The following is a 27,551-nucleotide window of genomic DNA, read 5'->3' as shown; positions in this document are numbered from 1 at the left end:
TAACAAATTATTTGGATTTAAAGCATTGTTCTTAAGAGGATTTTCCCCCAATATATAATACAAGAAAAACAGGTCTGTTATCTGTCATTCTGCTTGGGCAAGTGTTCATTTCTTCTTCATCACAGATACATTTTAATTGAATCTGCCTGTTAGAAGTCAAATATTGATTGATGTATGATTTTTTTAAAGTCTGTGACTCAGAAACATTGTTTTTCTTGTTTAGCTCATTGGGTATGTGATTGAACAAGCCCGAAATGATCAAGTCTGTGCTTGCTCAGACAGATAAAGCAGCTTAAAGCTGATTCGATTCTTTTTTTTTCTTTATCGGTTATTACCTACACGTTTGGTTCATTTCTACCCAAAGACTCTAAAAATTGTAGACATACCATACTCTAAAAATTGTAGACATACATACCGCAATATGGAAAGAAGACATAGAATCTTTTAAAGACTCGTGTGTCGAGACCTGAACTCGCTAGTGAATCGATTCCCATTTCGAGAATGAGTTGGCTAAACTCACCCAGCAAGCTTGAGCTCAAGCTTGTAGGAAATTGTCACTGCGGATTTACCGAATAAGGTTAGTAAGGTTTTCTGTTACATTTACACAAGACATATAAGTATGTGTGGTAAATATATCGTGTAAATTTACAATGTAAACAAATAAAATTGAAAGGCATTTCTATTTAAAAAAAAAAAGGAACAAACGCTGCAGCACTTGAATACATCCCACTTATTGATGAACTGATGCTTAGTTAAAAAAAGATTAATTTCTAAATACTATAGAAATTAGAATAATGAAAATATGAAATTATGAAAAATTACATTTGAAAGACAATAATGCACTAGATTAAACATGTGTGGGGACAGACCGAAGACCTCCCAAAGTTCTGCAAGAACCACTGAAAAACCACTAAAAAAAAAAAAAAACATCTACATAACAAAAGAGCAATTATGTAACTACAAAATATTTAAGAGAATTACTTTTCTTATTAATACATTTCCAGTCCCTGCCGAAACCTGGTCAGGATACAGGCCTGTCCCTGGAAAACAGGATAGGGATACACCCTGGATTTTCCAAACACACACACACACACACACACACACACACACACACACACACACACACACACACACACACAAAATTGGAGTGTAACAAAGTCCAAATCATTTCAGGAGGTGGGAGTAAACTGTAGAACCATTTTATTTACAGACAGATACCACTAATTAATCCCACTTAGTTAAATGCAAAGAAAATAGTGCATGCATACTATCATATCATTGTTGCTTCTTTCTAGATTTAACATGTGAGAAAGAAAAAAACATCCTAAAAATGATTACATTTTGGGGAACTAAATAACAGTTGGAAAGAGGAACATGACTCAAAAGTTGCAGCTGAAGTCCGTGACTGACCTAAAATTACATGAATATTTTCTTATAAGTGTTTTTTTCACATTCTTGTTGCCACTGTTAATGTTCACTTTGCTTTTTCCCACTCACTTCTTTTGCAGATTTTCAGAAGTGGCTCTATGAGTATCCATGACTAGGCCAAACCTAGCTCAGTTGTCTGGTTCAAAAGTGTGATCTGTTTTTATCTCGTCCCTCCATGCTGCGTCTCTCCCTCATCACTCCGGTCTCTTTTTACTATCACACTGGCGCATCTGGTAAAATTCCAGCAACTATTACAGTGCTATAAAACTCGTAGCAGGCTGTAAGGTATTATTGAAGACACAGTGTTTCAGTAGAGCACAATGGTAGGCTGTGATGGTGAATCAAGATCAAGAAGGGTTCGATACAAACTGACCCTTGTAACAGGACTGCTAGAGTGCCTGTGCTTTGCCGGTGTTGTGTTTGGATGGGCTTCTCTTGTATTTGTTTTAAAGACTGATGGATACTTTAGTGATCTGTGTGTTAATGTGACTACAGCAAATGGAACAACAGATAAAGGTGAGAATGAAAAACATGTGTCTGGTATTTTCATGCATAGTGTACAATGCTGTGTAGCAGGTCTTGTTTCGTTGTCTGTTATCGTATCTGTTTTTGTTAGGAATGTAGATTTATGTCTCAAAGCTGTTTGATTGACTATAAATATATTTGTAGAGAAATGTAGTGATGTGACTGTCACATGTTGCACAGCTTTAGGATTTCAATATAATCCATTTTGAAAATTATTCTTTTATTATATAGACTGCAGTGCTCAGGATGAGCAGTTGTCTCTAATCTTCACTGTTGCTTCCTTCATGAACAACTTTCTCACTTTCCCCAACGGCTTCCTTTTTGACCTGTATGGAACGATGGCTACAAGACTTCTGGCAATGTGAGTTCATAAAAATTGCACTGTAACATATGACACCAACCAGTGTAAGGGAAACATATTGAGTAATAATTGTGTAGATGATCAATTATGTAAAATAATACATTAGATGAGAAATGCAACCTAAAAGTTCACAGGATCAAATTAAAATGATGCCACAACCATCCCAGTCCAAGAAATCCCGCACACACGCTGTACTACAGACGAGAATTCATTATGAAGTAAATAACAATTCAACATATCAGACCCAACAAAATTATAAACCACAATTTAATTAAAGCTACTGGAAGTATCCTAAAATAACATTTCAGCAAATTGGCTTCATGTTTTTGTTCATTCATTTCGAGTAAGTTAAGACTATCTCAGTAACACTTAAAAGGTGGAATAACTCTCTGGATTGGATGGCAGTCCATCAAAGGGTACAATTCAGACAATCATTCACACCTATAAACATCTTACTGTAGCCTCTCCACCTACCAGCATGTTTTTTAAGATGTGGGAGGACAGTGGAACCCTGAGGAAACCCACACATACACAAAGAGAACATGTAAAACCCCACAGAGACAGTAACCCCAACTCCAGATCGAACACTGGAGCTGTGGGATTTCGGAACTGCTTTGTCCACTTTACACTTAGATGGATTAAAGTAAATATGTCTTATTAAATAAGTAAATATGTAAATATTCCAGGTATATTAACCCATTTGCATGGAAATAGTCGTCCCTGCCTGTCAATCAAAATTATAGGAGTGGGTAAATAAACTAGAAGGAAATTATTAGCTCAATGGAATTTAAGATAAGCCTAGCTTTAAAAACTGAGGCCAGATTAATTCTCCTTTGATAATAATTCAGAGAATATTTAGCTCTGTAGATTTTGTTTATTTGATAAATCTCAACACTTGCTCATCCGCTATGACAGATACTTGCTTGGATGTTGCAGTTACATAACTAGATAATTGCACAATTTAATTGTAAGCATGACTCTTGCTGGATTTGGGTTTAAGTCTGTAACTGCTTGCGTAGAATAAAGACATGCAGTCACACAGACGCTTTTTCGATCGTGACACATTGTGCATTGTGTGTATACTGTACGTGTTTAGACGAGGTCGAGGGCTATACAAACAAAGTGACCCCTTTGTGTTGCAATTTTTTTAGTAATATCATCCAAAATATCACCCCATACATGCTTTAATAGTCTGAAAATATTCTATTTTTTTCCTTACAGATTTCTCTATACTACAGGGACATTGCTTGTAGCATTTTCAAGCAAAGGTAAACAGCTAAAATTGGATGTTAGACTTATTGTACTTGATTAACCAGCTAAGATGATAAATTATTTTTTTCTCCCTCCAGCTTTCTCCATCATTCTCTTCCCTGCCCTTTCTTTCATTGCTGTGGGCGGCATTTTGTTACTTCTCACAAACATGCAGGTATTCAATGTAATAGTGTACATGTCAGCACATTTGTACTAAAGCAATTAAAGTAGTTTTAAAAATTATGCAATTATGCCTAAAAAATAAAGTGCTATATTAATTTAAATGTATCTCACCAGGTGGGAAACCTTTGTGGCAATCATCGCTCGACAATCATTACTCTCTACAATGGTGCTTTTGATTCCTCATCTGCAATTTTCCTCATCATCAAAGTAAGTAACAGTTAATTGCAAAACAATTCACGGATAAATGTCAAAAATGATCACAATTATCAGCTAGACATTGCTTGTCATCCAGGTGAATTTCATAAGCATCCACAATCTCCTTTTATTAAGGTCCTGTATGAGAAAGGGATTTCCCTTCAGACCTCTTTCCTCTTCCTGTCTGCCTGTGATATCATTCATCTACTGCGAACTCTTTTCCTTTTACCCAAATCACGCATCCCTTATTCAATCCCAGAGAGCTACACTTATGGGTAAAAATCACTGAACATTAAGTTTTCATATAACCTCAAAGGAACAGTTAGGTCCTTTATGCCAACCACCTGCTTTTTTTTATACCTGCTCAAGGTACAGGGTAAGCTGTCATAGATCAAAGTGCTATAATGTTGAAGAAAATGAGCTTGAGCTGGAGTCCACGCCAAACAGAGAAAGACAAGGCATGAGCAGAGACCATGAAACAATAAGTACAGAAGGCTCGCCTCAGATGGAGGAAGGCTTAAGCAGAGGTACTGCTCACAGTTTCACACATTGAAGAAAAATACATTGTTGTATTTCTTTGAAAATTGAAGGCCCTTATCTCAAGACCTTTTTTTTTGAGACCACCTACTTACCTGCTATTGTCTTGTGGTCTCTCAGTATATGTCCCTTATCTTTATTTCCTCTCAGTGGAATTTACCACTGAATTTTCCTTTGCAGTCCAACTTTCAGCTTCTCTCTCTCTCTCTCTCTCTCTCTCTCTCTCTCTCTCTCTCTCTCTCTCTCTCTCTCTCTCTCACTCTTTGTCTCATCTCATCACAAATCTCACTCTTGCATTCCCCCTTTCTTCAGATAGCAGCTTTAAAAGCTGTGTTCTATCCTCGATCTTTGTGTGGCATCTGATATGGCTTTCAGTCATGCAGCTGCGTCATTATCTTTTCATTGGAACGCTGAACCCAATGCTGAACCGACTGGCAGACCAGGACCCAGCCACTGGTAAATAGCCCTAAAGCAACAGAACACTGTTCTGTAATTCCTCTGTTGTACCTAAGTGCTCATAAATTCTCCACACTGATTGGTGTTAATTTACAGGGCCACATAATTTAATTTATTATATTTAACAAAGAAAAGTGTAAATATTGTGGATTAGCTGTAAGAAGTTGTTTTATGTTGTGTTTGGTAACTTTAATACTCTAGTTATTATTTCCCATCTGTTCCATCATCCTTGCAAAAGTCCAGTAATTAGAAACTAGTTTAAATGTAGTATTAGCAATGAAATCATGTTTAGATGAGAAAGATAATGTTTTTTCTGTAAACTATAAGAAGCAGAATCGCCTTTATTGCTGATTTAATTGCTGACTTGGAATCTGCCTTGGTGTACTGGTGCATCATAATAAAGAAAGAAGCAAACATATAAAGAAACTTTAAGCTTTGATAAAACTATGAGCAAAAACACGAGAATCTAAAAATTTGAGAAAATAGACGTATTAACGTATTAAGGACATGCAAAAGTGGACCAATGCAAATGCTCAGTTTAAATAAAGTAAATAAAAATAAATAAATCTGACCACATATTAATATTTTACACCAGCACTAAAGAGACCAAAATAGTGTAGCATTATTATTATTATGTTCTGGGATATTGCAAGTTTTTTAAATATTGTATTTAAGAGGTTTAATTGCTAGTTTGTGGTATCCCCAGTATGGAATTAAATATACATTTTCCTTTAAAAATCTATCCCCCACAGTTAGCCACTACACCAATGCGTTTGCCTTCACTCAGCTGTCTGGGTTTCTCTGTGCTCCATGGAATGGCTTTTTAATGGACAGACACAAGGGGAAGGCATTGAAGCCAGGTCAGACACAGAATTTTGTCAAATGAGATTATACCCAGAATCGAGAGTGAAATATCCCTAAAATATCTCTCTTCCTCTTTGCTTTGAAGGAGAGACAGAGAAAGAAGCAGACTTGCGCTCGTCCATCCTGTCTCTCTTCTTCACCTCTCTGCAGTGCCTTCTCTTCTCTGTGTGCGCAACCATTCCTGTTCTTCCTCTGCAGTACGCCACGTTCATCCTCCAGGTTCTCAACCGTTCCTTCCTGTACGGAGGAAACGCTGCATTCATCAGCATTGCGTAAGTGGACCAGTATGAAAAATTGGTATTGAAAGTCATTAATTTGGAATTTTGAACAAGATTTGAATTGTAACAGGTTTCCTGCCAAACACTTTGGGAAGTTGTACGGACTCGTGATGTCTCTCTCAGCTGTGGTGGCACTGCTGCAGTATCCTTGTCTTGCTTTGGTCAAAGCTTTTGGAGGGGATCCCTTCTATGTAAGCCTATGTAGTCATAGACAAGTTGGTTTTCATGAACCTCCCATTCCATTAATTAGAGCTACTAACACTGATTGACTGCTCTCAACATCTCTCAGGCTAAGAGGTAGGTACACAACAACACTCTTTTCTGTTCTGGCACCGAGGCGCTGGAATGAATTTCCCCTAAATGTCCGAACAGCCACAGCCATAATCTTGGTGATTATTAGAGTTATTTTGGAGTTAAGTTTGATAATTTTTTTTTAATTTCATTTAATTGACCAACTGACTTAACAAACTGATAAAAACCCATAGGCCCATCCATGTGCATTCTGGGCTGACACATCTGAACACCTTTTATCCCCTAGGTGCACATGGCCTAACCCAATAGAAAAGAAATACTAACCAATCCAATTAGAAGTATAATAAGAAAAGCAAACACTAATTCTAATTAACATAAATTAACACAAAAGACCAAAAATAAACTATATGTTAACATTACACAAACAAAAATAGACAAATAGTTCCTACAGTGTTAATGCATTCACTAATAGTGACTTCAAAGCATTTTGTACAGTATGTCTCTCTGTATAAGGGTGTCTGTCAAATAACGTAAATGTAAATGCATTCAGTCTATACCTTATTGTTGTTCCAGGTGAACCTTATTTTGACTATTCTGATGCTCCTGGCTTTCGTCCATCCTCTGAACGTCTTCTTTCACTGTAGAAAAATGGCTGCACAGAGGGGTAACACACAGAGCATGCTGAGAAGAGAATCCACACAATAGTACTATATCTATATATATATATAAAAAGATATATACTGTATGTGTGCACGCGTGTGTGTGTGTGTTTATATATCACAATACTATCGTATTACATAATACTATAGTTTGAAAAAAGGCACTTTACAGCAGTCTTTTGTGAATGTTTTATTTAAGTTGTGACTAAAGAACAAAGGCATGACATGACAAAATGGAATGACAAATAAACACTGAAGTGCAAAAAAAGGAAATAGTTTTATAAACACAATTTTTCAATTTATTTAGCACCTGTATTGATGATGCTCATGCAAAGTTAAGACCAGAAATTTATGGAATTCTGTGCTGTACCCAGTCAGATATAGTTATAGTCATGTGCAAATAGATAATAATGATACTTTCAGCTGATTATGTAAAGCTACACATTCAAATCTGACAACTTACTTTATACAAGACAAACAGAAGACTTAACTCTGAAGTGCTTTCATTTAAAACAAAAACAGCTTAAAGATTAATAGATTTTTAAAAAGCAATTTCTGATGGGAAATAGAATTAGTATCAGAAAATACATTTAAGATTTAACATAACATTTAGGTATCAGTTTTAAATACATTATGATGAAAATTTCTTTATTTAACATTTAGATCCACTGCTTTTCCTTCAGATATGAGTACAGAAAGAACATTACAGCACTCAGTCACATGATTTCTAACACACCTGTCTTTTCATTTGTTTAACCAGCTCAGTCATTTCCCATTGCATCTCTCATTTTACACTCTCTACATTTTAAAACTTTTTCCTGATGTTTTCCAAAACCAGCACCTAGCCAACATCTCATCTGCTACTCTGTATATGTCCCTTATCTTTATTTCCTCTCAGTGGAATTTACCACTGAACTTTCCTTTGCAGTCCAGTTTCCAGCTTCTCTCTCTCTCTCTCTCTCTCTCTCTCGCTCTCGCTCTCTCTCTCGCTCTCTCTCTCTCGCTCGTTTGATCTGGTTTTGTCCATTTAACCGTTGCCTATTTTTGACCATGCTCTTGACTTCTGACTGACTTTCATCTAGAGTGTACATCCACCTGACTCTGATTCATGACATTTATAATTGATTATAAAAAAGCATTTTTCCAGTATGATCTGATTGAGCTGCTGCTCTACACATTTTCAAGCTTCCTCTGCCTCCAGTAGTCATCTTGATAATGAGGCGATGAACACTTAATGACCCGGAAAAGAACAGTTATAACAGCATTTGATAACAGGTGCATAAGATTGAGCACACAGCCATGCAATCTCCATAGACAAACACACTGAAACAAACATACCGAAAAATCACAGGCTTCAAAATGTGTCATCAGATTAAATTTTTGTTAAAGTTCATAAAATTTCTGTCCTGCTATATCTTCCCCAGTCAAGTGTAAGGTCTATTATTTTGAAATGGAAGCAGCTCTAACACACAGACTCACAGAGCAGGGCCAGTTTGCCAACATCAGCATTGTGTATTGATTAAAGGTGGGGTCTCCGTTGTTTGAGAAATGCTTCAAAAAACTGTGTTGGGCCGGCAAACAAAACAAAAACAAAACTAACCTGTAGCCAATGAGCAGAAAGGGGCATGTCTTGTCAATATGGGTGGAGAGAGTGTTCAGTGCGCATGTGTGACATTAGCAGAAAGCGGCTGTAACTCTGACATGCCTGATAAAAACAAAGAAAGAAAGCAAAGAAAGGTTTACGATAAGGCAAGAAGTAGGACCCGTGTTAGGATCAACTTTCCAGCACTGGAGAGAACTTAAGGAGCGGGAAGGCCAGCAATGAGACGTCGAGGGACTTGCACACATATTAAATTTTATTTTTTAAGATGGCCGTACGTATTAAAAGAACATTTCTCCCAAATAAGTGTTCTTGTATAACTATCAGGACATCAGTGATGTGTGAGCTGAATTTGGTGACAATTTGGTTTTGTTGTATTCGCTTTTCGGGTTTTGCACTTAGCAGACGGTCCCTTGGAATCTGTCTCTCAGTCATCTGCACATAGAGACTTGTGTATTTTGCCCACCGTGGAGGAAAGCTGATTTTGAGGAAAATTAGGTTGTAGCTGCCTGTCTACATTACTACGATAGAAAAGAGGTGTTATTTGTGTAGTAACAGTAATCAGCTCAGGAGTTACTGACTCAGAAAACTCGAATCTGTGAATATGTGGCCAACTTTACTTAAGACGCCGAGGCGCTTTTTTCCTTCTCGATAGGTGAGTAACGTTGGTTTTGCTTTGTTTCACAAAATTAATATATGTCGTCTTTTGCACGATTATGCTTGTGTGTCATTTTTGCTTGTTTGTTTATCTGCAATCGTATTGTTCTTCCCTTCAGCTATGATAGACAAATTTCTTTCCATTAGTCACCGGGGTGTTTGTTTTGGTGATTTCAAATGTCAACATTGGCTTTCAAACAACGGAGACCCCACCTTTAAAGCCTTTATTTCTGTTTTGTAATTTTATCTCTCATTTAAAGTTCAATGTAAACAGTACTTCTCTTGAACTTCTATTCATTCATATTTAATCTGAATATAATCTTTCTGGGGTGAGGCCAATGGCAAAGAAATAGTTTCTTTTTCAGTGGTCATTAGATAGGATGGTGTTAACTTGGAGTTCTACAGAATAAGGGACCCAGGAAGATAAATAAACAGGATGAGGCATTTGAATCGTATTACATTGTCCGTATCAGAATAACAGATCTCCAGTAGAGATAAATGTTGGTACACTATCTGTGTTGGAGAAGGCCCATCTGTCCTCTTACTGTACTGTAACTCTCATTATGGACATATGACCTTCGTGTGAACTCAGTCACTTCATCCATGCATCCATTTTCTGTTCCACTTATTATACACAGGGTCACAGAAAGCCTCGAGTCCATCCCTGGGATTCGGGGCACGAGATGGGGGTTACACTGGACAGAGTGCCAAGCCATCACAGGGAACAATAACACAGAAACAGTGACACCCATTTACACACTATGGACAATTTAGACATGCCAGTCAGCCTACAACACACGACTAAAGACTGAGATAGGAAACTATAGTACCTCGAGGAAACCCACAGTCCTGGAATCAAACCCTTAGCCTCGGAAGTTGCTTCATCTGAAAGTTAAATGATTCAAATATGCAGTATATTTTGTGGCATTTAAAGCCCAAATATATAATGTATATAAAAATGTAGTGCTAGTTTAATGGACAAAACACTATAGTAATATTTTACAGTCACTGATTTGCATACAAAAACACCTTAATAAATATGTTAAATGTTTGACATTATCCATCGACACTGCCAGAGAATTATGTTTTTATAACCATATAAACATATGAATCACCACCGACTCTTAAATGAGATGAGTTTACTTGGAATAGTTCAGGTTCGTTACATCAATCATTAAACAAAAACAGAAAAGAAAAATATGCTACATTGGGTTGTTTTTTGCTTGACAGGTATTATCTCTTTCTCTCTCTTCATAGCAGAACTGAACAGATTTATTGGTCTTTCGTGTTTACTTGTGGGTTTAGCGAGACATCATACGCACAAACTCTGCAGAGAAAAATATCAGTAAGGTTAAGCACATTGAAAGGATTTAAATAAAAATGTTTTTGATAAAACAAATCATAAAAAATTTCAAATATTTGACAATTAGGTTGACTCTGGAAATCAATAAAAAGCAGAGAAAATTTTTTTTTGAGGCTCAGAACTGGCTATACATCTTGAAATGAAATAATTTTTTAGAGATGACCATATAATTCCAAGGTCTCAGTATTTACTATATTCGGTATTTCACCCAAAGTGGTGATTAAACACTTTTTTTTTTACTGATTATAGATGACCTCAAAGGTTTAATACAACCCCAGATCTTGCTTATCTATCTATCTATCTATCTATCTATCTATCTATCTATCTATCTATCTATCTATCTATCTATCTATCTATCTATCTATCTATCTATCTATCAAGGAATTTTTGGAAATAAAACACAAGTTCCCTGGAAATAAATTCTCCCCAATATCCCATTAACAGAACAATCATATCGTGATTAAGATGCAAAAACGTTTGTGATAGATGCTTTTCACAAGCTGTTAAATTTTTCTTTGCTCTGTCTCTTACCCTCAAAATCGACTAAGCCATCTCCATTAAGGTCCACGTCTCTGAGGATCTCATCAATTTCTCTTTGGTTCAGCTGCTGACCCATGAGTTTCTTCATGGCCTCTCTCAACTCCACCAGACTAATCTGACCATCACCATTAGAGTCAAACTGAAGCAGAGAGAGAATTAACAAACTAAATGCACCAGTATACCAATTTGAATGTGTTGTCTATGCATCAGCCTTGTTTTTCAGACTTGTAGAAGACCGTTCCACTAACCTCTCTAAAAGCATCTCTCAGTTCCTTGACTCCAATCATATCTGCTGTCTCGGCCAACATTTTAGGCCCCATCAGCTCCACAAAGTCATCAAAGTCAACTCTGCCTCCGCCTAAAGAACAGGAAAGCAGTGCAGGTTTATCTCAATTTATATATTCATAAAGCAGTTACATTTTTTATGTGTACGTCTACATTCTGAGTGTGTAGACTGTCTGTGTGGTTTGCAGGAGCTGGAAAAATATATGAAAGAAGACTCCTGTTAATGTTCACTGACATTTATTATACATACCACTATTCACATCACTTTCACGTTTTATATAAAATAAACAGTATTATATATTAACAGTAAAATTAGTGATTCACATCACTAGTTTATATTTATATATTGGTTCTGAGACTTTTTATAGTAAGATCTCATTTACAAGATAGCAGGTGACCTAAATAATCTAAGGCTGACAATAAACAGGTGTTTTGTTCTTTTTTAAGAAAGGACATTGTTCATATGGCAAATCTTTCTGTCAGAAGGTGATTATCTAGGATTTATGGAAGGAGTATTTTAGTATACAGGACATTGTGCTGCACTTTCAGAGAGAGGAATGACTGCACATAGATGCTATAATGCAAGTGATAACTGGAACTAACATTAACTGTAACTTCATTATGCCATCTCATTACCTCATTGTTGATTATTGTTCATTAACTTTGTTAATAATTTTCCTATAACAATGTTTTATGCCTTATGTAAATCTGCAGATCTGTCTCTGCGCTATATTACATATGCAGTCGTGCTTACAGATCTGCTGACTCAGCTCAATCAGCTCCATCTCTGTTGGCATGTAGCCCATTGTCCTCATGCACTCGCCCAGATCTTTACAGCCGATGAAGCCGTCCTTATCCCTGTCAAACTCCTTGAAGGCTTCCTTTAGCTCTAAGAGAGAAAGTGGTGTTAACTTTGAATGTATAGAAGAACTGGTTAAGCTGGAGGATACATAAGGTTAAAGTTAATTGTAGAATTAGTTTAGATTGTTGGTTATTAAACCTTTATGTGTTATGTTCTGGGTTGCAGAAGGAAGGGCAAAATATAACAAATTATTGTACCTTCAATTTCTTCTGGCCTCAGATTTCTGTCCTGTAGTGATAACCAATTACAAGCAAACACACAGAAACAAACAGTAATTCAGAATAGACTCTGAAAATGTACAGAAGTAAAACCATTCTTGTTCACTCTGAAACTACTAATGTTGGGAAACATATTGACTCATCACACAATAACTGTCTGTGACTGAGATGGAGAGATTTTTTTTCCTTCTTATATATGCTGCAAAAAAGATAATTAAAGATGATTTACATTTTTACAAACAAAATCTACTTTGGTATTAATGGTATTCAAGTACTAATGTAGTGATGTTTGTGTGTGTACTATGTGTATACAGATACTGTTTACAAAAACTACTTGCAAAATCTGATTACAAAAACTACTTGATTCAGCAATAATGTGACTTACAAATAACAGGTAACATTAAAATAAAGCACGGTTAAATTAAACTGAGTTAAAAAATAACTTAGTAGTATGGTTTTGCTTACAATTCTCCAAAATACACACATCATAGCAAACATACGTTAGGATATATTTTAGAAATGTTTAGAATACAGTAATGACCTCTTCATAAAAGATCAACAGAAGATGATAACTTCAACAATCCATATATAGAAAACACTTCCTGTTATTCAGAACACAGAATACATCTGTTTTTTAAGATCTTTCTTAGGACTAGAGTGGGACAGTTGCTAAGGATTCTATGGATATTATGATCATCTGTGCATGGTGTAGGGTGTACAGTGATGTTGGCTATACTGGGAAAAGTATAGAGACAGTATAGAGACAGAGTTTGCAGTTTGTAGTATAAATGGTGTTAACTTCCACTGGAATAAAAGCTTATTTAAATTCAAATTCATTTTATTTGTATAGTGCTTTTAACAATTTCCATTGTTTCAAAGCAGCTTTACAGAAGTATAGAAACAGAAAAGAAAAAGAAATAAAAATAATTTAAAATTTAATTTAAATACTATATATCTATCCCTATCCCTATCCCTAATGAGAAAGCCGGAGATGACGGTGACAAGGAAAAACTCCCTGAGATGACCAGACTCAGAAGGGAACCCATCCTGGGTGACACTGGGCAGTAAATAATGTCAATGTAAATAATGTCATTTCTACAACAGTTTATAATACTAAACATTTATGTAATTAAAGTCCTATTCTTTCATTCAATTGTTTAATTATTATTTAATGTTTTTGTCTGTTTTCAACATTTGTGTTAATTTCTGTTAATCAACCGTGGAAAAGTTCTAAGTGCTAGATTGAGAAAAAAAGTATTGCAATATATTACATCATTATTAAAGATATAAAATTAAATAATAAATAAAATGATTATTTTAATAATTTAAAATATAGCATACAAATTAAAATGATTGGTGGAAAATTACTGGATAGCTAGTTTTGCATGCAAATTCTGGATTTCATGAGATTACAAAGAGAACTCATATGCAGCATTTGCCAAACTATAACAAAGCTTATCATTTAACAACAATTACGGTTCTGAGATATCCAATTATCTAATATTTGTGGCATTATATAATGTTCTCTGATTCTTTTGTTAAGACTCTTCTACTGTCCCTGTCTCAAATTTAATTCACTGACTTCCTTTTCCAAGAAAACCTCTTGTAATTCTTTTATCTTTTTTGGGATAATCAAGATAAAATTGATCCATTTGTTCAGAAATCAATTTAAAAAAAGAGATGAGACTTTTTCTGTCTCCCAGCAGATTTAAGCTTTAAAATGACTGACTGAGCCTCTGTTTTGGCAGTAAATATGTGTAACCTCCTGGCTGAACTGCTGAGTATTTATTACTATTGTGAATTGGCAAGGTTACAGCTGGCAGATAACAACCCAGGATGTTCAAATACCAGAATGCCAGAATTCTTACATAATGCACAGATAAACAAGTATTTAAAAGAGCACACACACACACACACACACACACACACACACACACACACACACACACACACACACACTATTCTGACAATCCAAATCTAATTTAATACTAGATAAGAGAGAGAGAGATAAGATGCACAATACTATATCATATATTATATTAATAGCATAATATGTCCTATAAATTTAAGAGAATCATGCTAAAGTCACACTAAAAATGACAGCAGAATTCTCATGTAGTTTTGTATATTGATCCAAATATTAAAGCTCAAATCCATTGTTTCAGCTAAAGTTTCATTTAGTAAGTGCACAGAGTCTGGGTACAGCTGGCATTGCATAAGTCACTGTCACTAGTAATCATGTTCTAATGTTCACTAGAACATAATCAACTTAAAACACTATTAGAAAGCACAGGCTGAGACCTGTTATTTATCATATATGAAGAAGAGGCAGATGTCACTGTGCTGAATTCTGTCAACCTGCCAAAACTGGTGAAAAATCTAATTCTGGTCCCTTTAGGTAGAATGATATGATAATATACAATTGTGATGTTAGAAAATATGGAAATAAAATCTAATAATGATGTACTATATTGCAAATATATCAAGAGTATCATTGTCACACTAATCAATTTAACTACACAATTACCTCATTTAAATTTCCCAGTTTAATAATATGTGCTTAAATCATAAGGATTGGCTGCGAGCCTATAAAATAAAACATATATTTCAGCAGTTGTATGACTACTGAATGCGGCATAATATTTTGTACAAGAACATGAGGCCGCTCCATGCTTGAGCCAATGTTATGCAACAAAAATGGGCTTCAAGTTTAAGCTCGAGGCAAATTCCGCAAATTAACTCTTCACACTGTTCATATAAATCTCTACTAAACTCATTACATTGTCAGCTTAGGATGTGGAGAAACTCCTATTCATCAGTGGTTTCCAGATTTTATCCATATTGTTTTTGCCAACCTTATCAAGCAATTGATATTTATGAGAGAAACAAGGAGAACAAACTAAAATGGAGCTGTCTGAAGCAAAATGTAAACATTTTCAGTCAGTGGAAACAAGTCACATTTTATGCAGTTTGAGGACAATACTGGAAATATCCTGGGACACGAAGGAAAACTGACACGATAGTAATTGCAGGATTAATCTGATCTGATCTGATCTGAGCTTTTAAGACACATTTAAAAACAAACTCACAAGAAACAAGGTGCTTGCCAGTAGACAAGTCTTCAATCTAAGGTTCATCAGGAGGGAGGAGATAGTGTTGGGCTAAAGGGGGAGGGAATGAAGGAATGACTGATGATGGAAGCAAAAACAAATCGATGAACAGGTATATGATCAGGAAGGTCAACTTATATTAATTAGGGGATAAATAACAGTGACAATGGGTGGGTCAGGAGTATAATAAGCAAATACATCATGCTAATCATGCTAGATACATAGAAGTGACTTTCAGCCTAAATCTGAACTGTTTTGTAATAAGATTTTAATCATATGTAATTGTATCTGTAGCCAAATGAGTCTCTGGTTAGACAAATTGAAATTCTGAATCGAAATTAACATGCAAAACACTTGGCTAAGAACGTGCTGTGTCCTGAGTGCTTATTTCTGTATAAAAGTGAGTTAAATTGCATATGAATTTATTCGTTTGAGATATTACACTTGAATCTGTTTACATCTGTTTACACCTAATCAAATATAACCCTGATACTCCAGATGTTAGAAACGGTAAGACAGCATTAAGTCATGCTTTCTCTGCTTTAACACAGCATTTGATGTGAAGGCAAATTAATTACCTGAAAGAGTGATTGGTATAGTGTATTGTGCATGTATGAAAGGATGTGTGTGTGTGTGTCTGAGTCTGTGTGTGTGTACATACAAGCTGGGCCTGTGCAAAGCTCTGTCGGAGAAAGATGCAGGCAGGACCTACGATGTTATGCAGCACGGTACAGTTCTGGACCAGAGCATATAGAGGCTCGTCATACTCTTGCTCATTCCCTGACTCCTCATCTTCAACGTTTCTGCCCCTTGTACTCTGCAGAACTCCAAGCATTGCCGCTGTGCCGGAGTCCATGGACACAACACCCTTTAGCAGGAACCACAGAGTAAGCCATATAATCAGCACTACGCCATGTGCCATTTATCCAGCAATCCCAGTGAGTTTAATGGGATTAGCCAGCTGTGCAGCTTAAAGGTGTGATGCACAGTATGAAATGCAGTGCACTCTCTATGTACAATGTATTCTTAAAAGGCATTTAATGAAGGTGATAAGATAAACCAATCAGCCCTTAGAACACAAAAATGTAAAAATAAATTTTTTCTTCATGATGATCAAATTTTAAGAAACAAATGGACATGTCTTACCTTTATATTATCTCTTTTGGATGGCTTGGTTCCCATTCCTTGTTTTTGCTCTAGCTCTCCTTGCCTTCACTTGCTTTCACACTCTCTCGATCCCCCTTTTGCTCCCACTTTGTTCTCCTTAACTCACTGTTACTTCCTGTGCTCAGATATTACACCTCCTTTGCAATTCAATAGATCAGATGATGGGAGAAGCTTTCCACTTATCTCAACTGTTTTAACCTCTTTTCTCATTTGTTAGATTTGTTGTCCATTTTCTCTTTATTACTTCTCAGCGTCTCGCCATGCTGTTTTCTGCCTCACTTTGTCCCTTTAGGTGAAGTTTCTTCAAAAAAACATACCATCTACTATGTAGGAACACCAGCAACTCATTCAAATAAGCATTCAGGCGATGAAGGAAGGGAGAAAGAGAGAGTTGTAGAGGGAAATGGTACGGAGAGAGGGAGGGATGGAAGAAGGTGGGGATGAGGAAATTAGGGGGCACTGCAGGGTTTTCTTTAATCTGGAACATTTGAGATTACACGCCAATGAAAGTAAAATCACATTGGTGCTGATGACAAGAGCTGAGCGCTGACAAAGTAAACAGAGAGAGAGTGAGTGAGAGAGAGAGAGAGAGAGAGAGAGAGAGAGAGAGAGAGAGAGAGAGGGGCTGGAAGCTGGAAGCTGGACTGCAAAGGAAAATTCAGTGGTAAATTCCACTAAGAGGAAATAAAGATAATGGACATATACTGGGAGAAAGAGTAACAGATGAAATGTTGGCTAAGTGCTGGTTTTAAAATTTTAAAATGTAATGAACAGTTTTTGGCTGACAAAAGGCTGAGGGAACTGTGGGAAGATTTCAAAACATAACCAAGAGTTATGTTATAACTAAGAGTATAATACAAAAGTCGTCTAGCACCATCTTATGCCACAGTATTTAAACAAAATGTAGCACTTGGCATAAGCCTGACAACTGTTTAAAAAAGGGCTAAAAGGAAAACATTATGATAAGGATGACGAGGATATACTGAGACTCATTATTATATATAGCCCTTATATTAATAATAAAATATTTCAAGCCTATATGTAATACCTGTGACACCTCTTAAAGCTTTTATTATCAACAGGCCACCAAAACACAGTTTCTTACTCACACAATATCTTACTATTGAACACAACTGATTCACCGTAGTGCAGTTTATTTTGGCGTGTATATAATATCAACCACTAGAGGGCTCCTGTCATTGTGTGTGAGGCTTAATCTGTGAGGACCAATCCACCAGCTGATCCAAAACAACAGCTCAGGAGATGTAACACTGTAACTCTCATTGCAACATCATATCACACATCTGTGCCAAATTTCAGGAGGACAAGTACATGTTTTTTTTTTTCATGCAGAAATACTACACAGTCATTCATTTCAGGATATATTGATTGGGAACACATGCTAGACAATGCTTCACTAAAGGGAGACTTCCTAACCAGGGATACACAACAGTCCAAAGAGGTCTACAAAACATTCCAAACTGGACTACTGAACATTCCATTACAAGACTAATAAACATTAGAAACATGATTATTAAACATTACAAAAAGGACTGCTAAACATTCCAGACATGACTGCTAAATATTACAAACATTTATACTAAACATTGCAAACAAGACTACTGAATATTCCTAACAAGAATACTAAACATTCCAAACAAGACTACTGAATATTCCTAACAAGAATACTAAACATTCCAAACAAGACTACTGAATATTCCTAACAAGAATACTAAACATTCCAAACATGACTACTGAACATTCCAAACAGGACTGCTAAATATTCCAAACATGACTACTGAACATTCTAAACAAGAAAACTTAACATTCCAAACATGACTTCTGGACATTCTAAGACGGATAAACATTCCAAACAGAACTACTGAACATTTCAAACCAGATTAATGGATATTCTATACAAGACGACTGGACATTTCAAGCATGACAGCTGAACATTTTAAACAGGATCCTGGGAAATTCTAATAATTAGCAGACTATTTGTAAATCACCCACAATACAGCAATCATACACACACGACTTATCGGATTGTGCCTAAATTAGTAATCTTCACTATTAGTAATAAAAAGTACATTAATAAATAACTCATTACATTTCTATAAATTTAACTGCAGTTGTATGAAGTTGCCTGCTTTCTCACAGTGACAATAGCACAGGATGTTTTTGATGGTAGTGTCTGTTTAAAATGTCATGCAGTCTTCTATTGTATATGTTTATAGAATTTAGAAATGTTAGCAAACCTGAGAGCTGAAATACTGTTGTGTAAAATGTGTGGAAGCAAATGAGAGAAACTGTAAATTTAAATAAAGTTTTTGGTGATTTTCTGGCTAAACTGATTAGGTTGACAAGCAGAAATCTGTGCAGTAAATGAGGGATATGGCAAAAAATTCTGGCTTCCATCCTACAAACAACAAGATTTAGTGCATCTCATTTTGTTACTAATGCCCTTTGTAAATCTCTCTCTCTCTCTCTCTCTCTCTCTCTCTCTCTCTCTCTCTCTCTCTCTCTCTCTCATTTTCTCTCCCCCCCCCCCTTTTTCTTTGTGTGGGTGTGTTATTATCTGGGATTTGGGTCATAGTCCATACACAGGCGCTTTGCCAGTGGATTACAGTGAAGGCCAAATGGCTGAAGAGTGAGTGGTTTAGAAAAAGAGTGTAAAACAGTGTAGCAATACCGTGCGAGAGATAGATGATATGATTGACAGTGCTGTAAAGTCCTGAACTCTTTTAAGGTCTTAGTAAAATGATTACATCCTTATTTTGTCACTGTTGATTGGAATGCATTGCATTTTTTCATTACTACTTTATGCTATTATTTAATAAAACATATTACAGATGAGATACAACCAGAGGGAAATTTCAGCACTGAACAACAGACAGTCTTCTAATCTTTCTGGAATTTGCATTCATAACCTTTAGCCCAGTGTGATGACATAATCCTAAGCCATTAACATTTAGTTTATCAAGTTTATTTGCATTAACATGCATACTCATATCTTCTTTCCAGTGCAACAAAATGCAAATCCAAAGCTTATTCCAGTAAGGCATGAGGTGACAATGCACACTGGATGGGACTTTAGTTCAGCAGGGCACTATGAACGCCCAAACTCATACCTTGGGCAATTTAGAGTCACCAATCTATCTACCGCCATGTTTTTGTGAGGCGGAAAGAAACCGGAAATAAAACCACACTTACACAAGCATAAATGGCTGCCCACTGCTCCTTTTGTGTGTTCACGGTGTGTGTGCTCACTGCAGTGTGTGTGCACTTTGGATGGGTTAAATGCAGAGAACGAATTCTGAGTATGGGTCACCGTACTTAGCCGTATGTCACGTCACGTCACGACACGTCACGTAATTATGCTAAAGGACCTGATTTAAAAAATACACAAATGAGTTGTTTTATTTTTAGAATTTCTAACTCAGCTATTTCAGCAGAAGTTGTTACTCCAGCTACCCTGGTTTTGTTAAGTTATTCACAGATGAAAGGCGATGATTATGTCATGTCTTCCAGGCTGGCAGCATATACAGAGCAAGCATAATAAAGCTGCACGCTTGGTTTGAAGCCAGAAACAACAAATGCTCTTTCCATATGCCAAGGCATTAGGACTTCTCTCCCTCATTTTCCATGACACAGATTCACTTAAGAAGGGAAGCTCTAGCATCACTGTTTATGTTTACAAGCACAGGTCTTTACAGGTCTTACCACTGGACCAGTAAATACACAATCCCAATGTATATCAAACATTCCTCTGCTCCAGGTCAATAAATGACCTTCGTCTCACCCTTTCTGACCTGAAAGCTAATAACTTTTTTGCTTTATCTTTTTCCTGCTATATAATCAAGACAATCAAGCTCGAATTCCAAAAATGACAATATAACACTGATTCATGACAAAACTGAGGTGTCATCGAGGCTTAATTTTGTGTGTAATTTCATAATTATATTTTAATCATAATTGTATTTTAAAACACAACAGGAAATGCTATAGGTATATAATAAACACCAACAGTTAAACATTAACTAGAATACTAAAAACAGTTAAAGTTACTGTAAATATTTCCTAATAACAGCACACCCTGCTGTGTTTTTATTCCTGTTTATACCACAGCAATTTCTTATTAAATTATTATAATAGTTAACATCACATGGCTTTTTATGATATCGTTTCTATTTATGATTTTATCATATCGATTCATTTACTATAAACAATCATTTCCTTACCAGCCTCTTTGCCTCTCTACTAATGGAGACACCTTTCATAAATGATAAATAAATCTCCTCACAGAAAGCTTCAGAATGAAAGATTCTAAAGATTTTCTTTGTTTAATAACAAAACATTAGCAGTGCTGTTTGAAGAAAAGGAATCAAATTTGAGAATTCATCAGAGCGGTGATAGGATATTATTAATATTAATGTAAAGTGATGTATTTTAAGTCACACAGGCAGTACGTCACATGGTTAAACACAAAATCTGTATCGAATGTAAAGATGCTTACAGGAAACCAGCCAGCTAAACCTGGGACATCAAAGACTTTTAAATGGATTTTTAAAGAATTTTAAACAATGCCTCTATCAATGCCTCTGTTCATAGTGCTACAGGTCACCATAAGACTCATATAAGAACATATGACAATCAAGGTGAAAGGAATAGAAATGATATAGATTGTAATATCATAGGTCAATTGTTAATTTGAAGTTTGACATGGATTGCATGCATTTGCGGTTTTTACATTCTCAGATAACAATAAGACATACATAAGATTAAATGATACAACCCAGAGACCAAAAATCAAAGTGAAAATGCATTTTAAATGTCAGACGAAGGTTTCCAAAGTAGCTATTGCACTAAAATTTTATTAGAGAATGCCACATTTAGAATGTGAGAATGCTTTTATACCTGACCAAAAACAGACGCCACCATAGGTCTGAGTTTCTTGCGCTCATTCTCATCGTTGCCTACGACGTCTTCTGCTTCTACGGTAGGTGACCTTAAGCTGAGGCTCTTCATTTTGGATGGGTGTTTGAAGCTCCCACCTGTAGATGTGCTCCATTTCCTCAGCTTCTCGATCTTGCTTTTAATCGATCCCTGCATAGAGACAAAATTATTTGGAAGTTATTATCCTATTACACATTATCATCAGGTAAAATAAGAAATCAATCAAACATTACAGTTACTCGTACTTGATTTTTATTTTAGACCGCCGACTAGCAAATGAACCACCTGTGATTATTCTTCATGTACCTACAATGCAGGTCAAAACCACAGCATAATCTTAGATGCCATAATCTCAGAACCACAAAAAAGTCTTTGTTAAAAACCTTCAAACAATATCTGTCCACTCTTGTGCATTATAATCAAGCGTTGAAGAATTTAGTGAAAATTTAGCAATATACTCTATTATATAGAAGTACTCTAGAAGTACACGAAATATAAAAATAAATAAAAACAAATAAATGTTCACCTTTTTTACAATCTTATCCTGTGGAACATCAATGGTATCCATGCTTCCTGCTTCCATTGAGATTACTTACATTAGCATTAATATCCAACCCTCAATCCAGATGTCTTTCCGTCCCTGTTTCTCGCTGTCCCTTTTTGCCTCCACATTCTGCTTCAGAAAGCAGCTTTGGAAAGCATCTCTGTCTCTTAATCACTCAGCCCTCCCCCTTTTCTATTCCTTTTTTTTTTCATAATTCCAACATACACAATTTACGCTTGTGGCAGAATCCTCTAATCAAAACAATCTAATAATTTCCCCATAGTACTAACATTACATCTCCATAATGATGGCACCTTGTGCTACTTTATTCCTATCAAACACTGATTGTGTTTCCAACTGACAACGTCATGAATATCCACAGCATCGACAATGATCGAATAGGTGTTTCTTGTTTGAATTTAACAGCATTTCCTGTTCTATATTTACAAATTATTTAATTCATCCTCATATCCACTGCCAATAATTCTTAAAGTCCATCAGTTTAAAGAAAAAGAAAAAAAATGCATTCAGTCTTATCAAGTTTGTAAAACCCTGAGACCAAACTGTTAGATTACAGAATTTTCCTCTTTACATATTAGCATACAGATAACTGTATATAACCTCCCATTGTAAAAATTCTCCTGTCAACCACCCATGCCTTAGTGCCTAAAGTCATATAAATGGTAGTCTACAAGAGATAACTTTCCCAGTAGCCAATAGCATCAGCATTTCTCCGTTCATGCAGATCCTGATCAAAATTAATTTCTTTACAGAGACCCTATAGTATATAAACTCACTGAATGTTGTAAACCCTACAATATCCAATGCCTGGTTTGTTTTAACATGCCAACACACTGTGTAATGCAACTTTTAGAACTTCTAATGTAAGTCTCTTTATACATACTGTATAAAGACACTTCTGGTGATGTCTTTAATTTGAGCAGTGTAGCTAAAGTCGGTTTAGTAGCAATCCAGAACATTTTTCAGCTTGTAATAATCTTTCCTAAGACAAACCTGACAGGTTTTTTCTTATGAGACATTCTATGTACCAAATATACTGTAAACCTGTGGCTGCATGTCAGAAGGACAAGTGTGAACAGTTAGACTATTGATCATTTTCTACTGCAGAGAATTAACAATACTGGAAAAAAGAAATACGTGGTCAGTCAGATTTATGAAAAAATATTACATATGTTTTAGATAAAAATATTTCGTTTCTGAACAGAATTTTATGGCTTAGGTTAAATTAACTTATTTTCTAATTACTACTTTGAATTACTGAGTGAGTGTGATCAACTGAGGTAGCAATAGCGTAAACGATTGTGAAATCTTGTCTTGTTTATACAGTTCTTGTTTGAGTCTTGATCATTTTGTATATATGTTTATATACAACAACATCATACGACGAGTGCAGAATAAAAAATAACAACTATTTGTTCAAAAAATAAATATTTAAATAAAAAATCAAAGCTATATCTGTAATGAGTCTGTCTGTGTTTTCCTTTGTTTCTGTCTGCTGCCTTGCCCTGTTGTTAATTGTTTGCTCCGCCCACTTCTTGGTTACCATGGACACTAATTGTACTCAATCTTTCCTCCAGGTGTGTTGTCTTTGTCTCTGATTGTCTCTGCTTTGTTATCGGTTCCTGTTCACTAAATCTACTCTGTTTGTCCACTTCTCTGGTGTTAGTCGTTGTTTGGTGTAGTATGTTGTCTGTTCCTGTTCTGCTCAGTGTTCTGCCCTGTTTTGCCTGCTTATCTGTTGTTTGTTTCTTGTTTTTATTATTAAATCTCAAACTGCATTTGGATCCTCATTCGCCTCTGTGACTCATCGTGACGATATCCTTAAATAAGAAGGACATAAATATCCATTTGAGGAATTGTGATTAAAGCTAAGGCTTAATTTTTCCTCACAGGATTTCTGTATACTGTTCCAGTGACACATGCATGCAGCTTTAATACCACTAAGAGCATCTGTCATATATGGAGAGTGGAGTGCTGACCCTTTTTTCTGTAAAGCCTTGAAGAGCAGCACTATGCCGAATTACCTGAATGTGTAGAATTCACAAATATATATAAAAGATTGCATGATCAAGCATCAATTGGGTTATTAATTGGATTTGTGAGCAATAGCCTATCCACATTACAATGCTACACAAATGAAAACATTTTTCTTGTTATAAAATTAAGCCTTATAGAAGAAGATTGTGCCATTTTTCCTCCAAAATCAAAATATTATGATGTTGAAAAAAATTAAAAACCATATTCCTACCAACCTTCTAACGAACCATAGGGTTTCAGTAATTTAAGTGCCAATCAAGAAAGTCTCACATGTTTTCTTCCTTTGTAAGCAATGCGGTCAAGTTTGAAACATTTTTCCAGATGTTCTACAGTACAAAACTTCATGGTGCATCAATCATGAATCCCTATCTGTTATTCACTGCCAATCTTGGATATGCACAAAAAGTAGGGCATCACCTGGAACCTGTTTATCCAAATATAATGTGCCAGTAGAAATATTAGTAGTAGGTGTGCAGAAGAACAGACTGGCATTCATTCATTTATTCTCTGAACTGCTTACACAAGGAACCTGGAGCCTATCACAGGGGATTCAGGTCACTGGAGAGGGGACAACCAGGATGGGGTGCTGTCAGAAATTTTTGGAGAGCCACCCTCCAAGTGGACATATCCCAGGGGTGCATTACAGCCAAATTAATAGTCAATAATAGATAATAGTCAATAATAGTCTTTCACACTTAATACTAAAATAATTAAACTTAATGCTAATTAATTAATACAATAAATACTTAATTACTAATACTTAATAATACTTATTAATATTTTAATACCAATTAATTAATCACACTTTAAACTTTGTACTTAATACTATTTGAATTTGAATAATAAGAAAACTTTCCAGACCTGGATGAGAATGAGCAAAACTCTTTATTGGTGCTGATCAGCCACTGCTTCCATTGAGCTCAAGGAGGAAAAAACTTCTTACGTCAATCCACCTGACCTGTCTGGGTTTTTTCCCTGACTCTACAGAATCACCCCGTGACCCCCCCTCATTTCCCCGAAAACAAGTCTGCCTTTTACCGAAAATCAAGTCTGGCCTTTTGTTTTTTTCTGTTGCAGTACTTCTGCCTTATTATTAAAAAAACATGCTGCGTTGTCAAAACTGTTGTTAAAAATGTGCTCCAGAGAACTTCTTGTTCTCTTCCCTGTAACGTATCACACAGAAGACATGTCTCGTGGACCAATCTCCCAATCTCCCTTTATACAATTACAATGAGTGAGTTTTTCTCTATCTTTTTCTATGTTTTGTCTGTATATGATTTCCACTGATCATACGCCTATATACGTATACACATACATACACATGAATACGACAACCGTGACATACACAAAAACCTATGTATGAGATATCCACCTATATTAATACCTACATTAATCACATCTCTACATATAAAATGATCAATGATGATACTCTATCACCTACAATCACCTATGGTATAGGAGTTCTGATTTAGGATATGATTATGACATACAACGTTTAATGATCATATTTTAGGATATGAGTTTCTTGATTACAGTAACATCAGGTTCCAAATCAACTGGATTATATATTAGCGGTATTCGACTTACGATTAGGTTTTTTATCTGATTAGTAGAAGTACTGCATTATTACTTAAGCTAAGTGGAGACCTCTTCTTTTAAAAGACTAAAGACTGAAGGTATGACTTTCTCCACCAGCCCTTTAACACCAGCAATCTAAGACTACATACAGGTAATACAGATGTGCAGGCAGATGTGCAGGCAGAAGAATGCATAAATACAGTTAAGAAAGGCAAACACAACAGACTCAGGCCAACCCAACATCACTGCTGTTTTCTCTGAAGATTACTGAGCTACAACTTAAGTCCTACAGAAAATATGGCTTTTTGAGCAAAAGAGGGCAAAGTTTGTAGTGACTAAAGCAACAGCTTTAACAAGGCTATGTGTCAATTTGTCTGTACTCAGGTCAGCTGATAACAAAGTAGTAGAAAGAATACAGCATGTCCTCAGCACACCCACTTTAGATATAATTCCTGATGGCTTAGCACGCCCACACGTCTTCAGATGACTGCAGAAGAATTGTGATAAATTTATGGGAAAGCTGAGTACTGTATCAGTGCCATAACTTTCTTCTAACTTACACCCCAACTTTAGTGTGCATGCACATGAGTGACAAGTGTGATGTGAAGACATAAATTCTAATTTAATGTCAACAAATCCAATAATGATCATCAAGATTCCAAGTAAAGGTCAGAGAAAAGGCAGACAGACATTATCAAACATGGATAATGAAAAACTAAATCAAAACATTGCAATCATTCATTCTCTACCACTTATCCAAACTTCTCAGGTCACGGGGAGCCTGTGCCTATCTCAGGCGTCATCTGGCATCAAGGCAGGATGCACCCTAGTTGGAGTGCCAACCCATCGCAGGGCACACACACACTCTCATTCACTCACACAATCACACACTACGGACAATTTTCCAGAGTTGCCTACCATGCATGTCTTTGGACCGGGGGAGATAACCGGAGTACCCGGAGGAAACCCTCCGAGGCACGGGGAGAACATGCAAACTCCACACACACAAGGCGGAGGCGGGAATCGAACCCCCAACCCTGGAGGTGTGAGACAAACGTGCTAACCACTAAGCTACCGTGTCCCCCACATTGCAATCCGTATATTTTTAATAGACAGATAAATTGAAAACACTAATCAAGGGCTGAATTCAGAGCAGGTGTGCACATTAAGTAACAGACCAGTTACAAGGCAGTGGCACAGATGACCAAAACTAAGGCACAATGTGAAAAAAATGAATAAATAAATAAATAAATAAATCACATGGTGTGAACTGACAACAGAACAGTTTCCTTTGGGGTATTTATTTATTTATTTATTTATTGGGTTTTATCCTAGGGCTCTGTTTTTCTCTAGCATCCGTCAGCCTAATGAGTAGTTTTGAGGAAGCTTCATTGGAACTGTAACTTGTCAAGCTACAAGCTATTAAAAATTAGCTAAGCTAAAGCAAAACTATGCATTTAAAGATTTGGCTATGAGTACTGGGAAGTGGTGATTAAACACTCTGTCTTATTGCACAGATGGGTTGGAATTCAGGCTTCTGTTTTTTGTTGATAAAGTCCACCTTCCTAACAAACTGGGACAAACGACTCTATTACATTGTATTGTAATGTATAAGCTTCTTGCA

At 36.0% G+C, this 27,551-nt stretch overlaps 2 protein-coding genes across 15 annotated transcripts; one reads left to right on the top strand and one right to left on the bottom strand.

Moving 5' to 3' along the window:
- Positions 1-189: 189 nt before the first annotated feature.
- slc43a3a (solute carrier family 43 member 3a) lies at positions 190-12,195 on the top strand. 8 transcript variants are annotated; one of them, XM_047812634.1, is made up of 14 exons: positions 206-577; positions 1,509-1,944; positions 2,185-2,314; positions 3,536-3,582; positions 3,664-3,740; positions 3,863-3,955; positions 4,079-4,218; positions 4,313-4,470; positions 4,793-4,936; positions 5,689-5,796; positions 5,886-6,072; positions 6,149-6,269; positions 6,904-7,034; positions 11,373-12,195. In XM_047812634.1, coding segments are annotated over exons 2-14 (1,533 nt in total). In that variant the 5' UTR covers positions 206-577; positions 1,509-1,748; the 3' UTR covers positions 11,374-12,195. The 8 variants fall into 8 exon arrangements, with proteins under 8 accessions (XP_027001730.1, XP_027001731.1, XP_047668590.1 ...); XM_027145933.2 differs by lacking the exon at positions 11,373-12,195 and adding an exon at positions 6,329-6,375 and having other exon boundaries at positions 215-577; positions 6,149-6,220; positions 6,904-7,033; XM_027145929.2 differs by lacking the exon at positions 11,373-12,195 and having other exon boundaries at positions 190-577; positions 4,319-4,470; positions 6,904-7,262.
- Positions 10,371-22,728, bottom strand: cabp2a (calcium binding protein 2a). Of its 7 annotated transcripts, XM_047812641.1 has the most exons (8): positions 16,771-17,393; positions 16,286-16,492; positions 15,604-15,675; positions 12,494-12,524; positions 12,189-12,323; positions 11,398-11,507; positions 11,141-11,288; positions 10,371-10,573 (listed from the first exon to the last, which is right to left on the bottom strand). In XM_047812641.1, the coding sequence occupies exons 1-8, from the start codon at positions 16,804-16,806 to the stop codon at positions 10,548-10,550; spliced, it is 765 nt and encodes a 254-aa protein (XP_047668597.1). In that variant the 5' UTR covers positions 16,807-17,393; the 3' UTR covers positions 10,371-10,547. The 7 variants fall into 7 exon arrangements, with proteins under 7 accessions (XP_047668597.1, XP_027001742.1, XP_027001738.2 ...); XM_027145941.2 differs by lacking the exons at positions 15,604-15,675; positions 16,286-16,492; positions 16,771-17,393 and adding exons at positions 21,709-21,897; positions 22,274-22,728; XM_027145937.2 differs by having other exon boundaries at positions 10,371-11,288.
- Between the last annotated feature and the right edge of the window lie 4,823 nt (positions 22,729-27,551).

This window comes from Tachysurus fulvidraco, chromosome 4 (genome assembly GCF_022655615.1).
Source record: "Tachysurus fulvidraco isolate hzauxx_2018 chromosome 4, HZAU_PFXX_2.0, whole genome shotgun sequence".
Classification (NCBI taxonomy): domain Eukaryota; kingdom Metazoa; phylum Chordata; class Actinopteri; order Siluriformes; family Bagridae; genus Tachysurus; species Tachysurus fulvidraco.
Note: the sequence above shows the minus strand (reverse complement) of the source record. Positions and strands in the feature narration are given on the sequence as shown.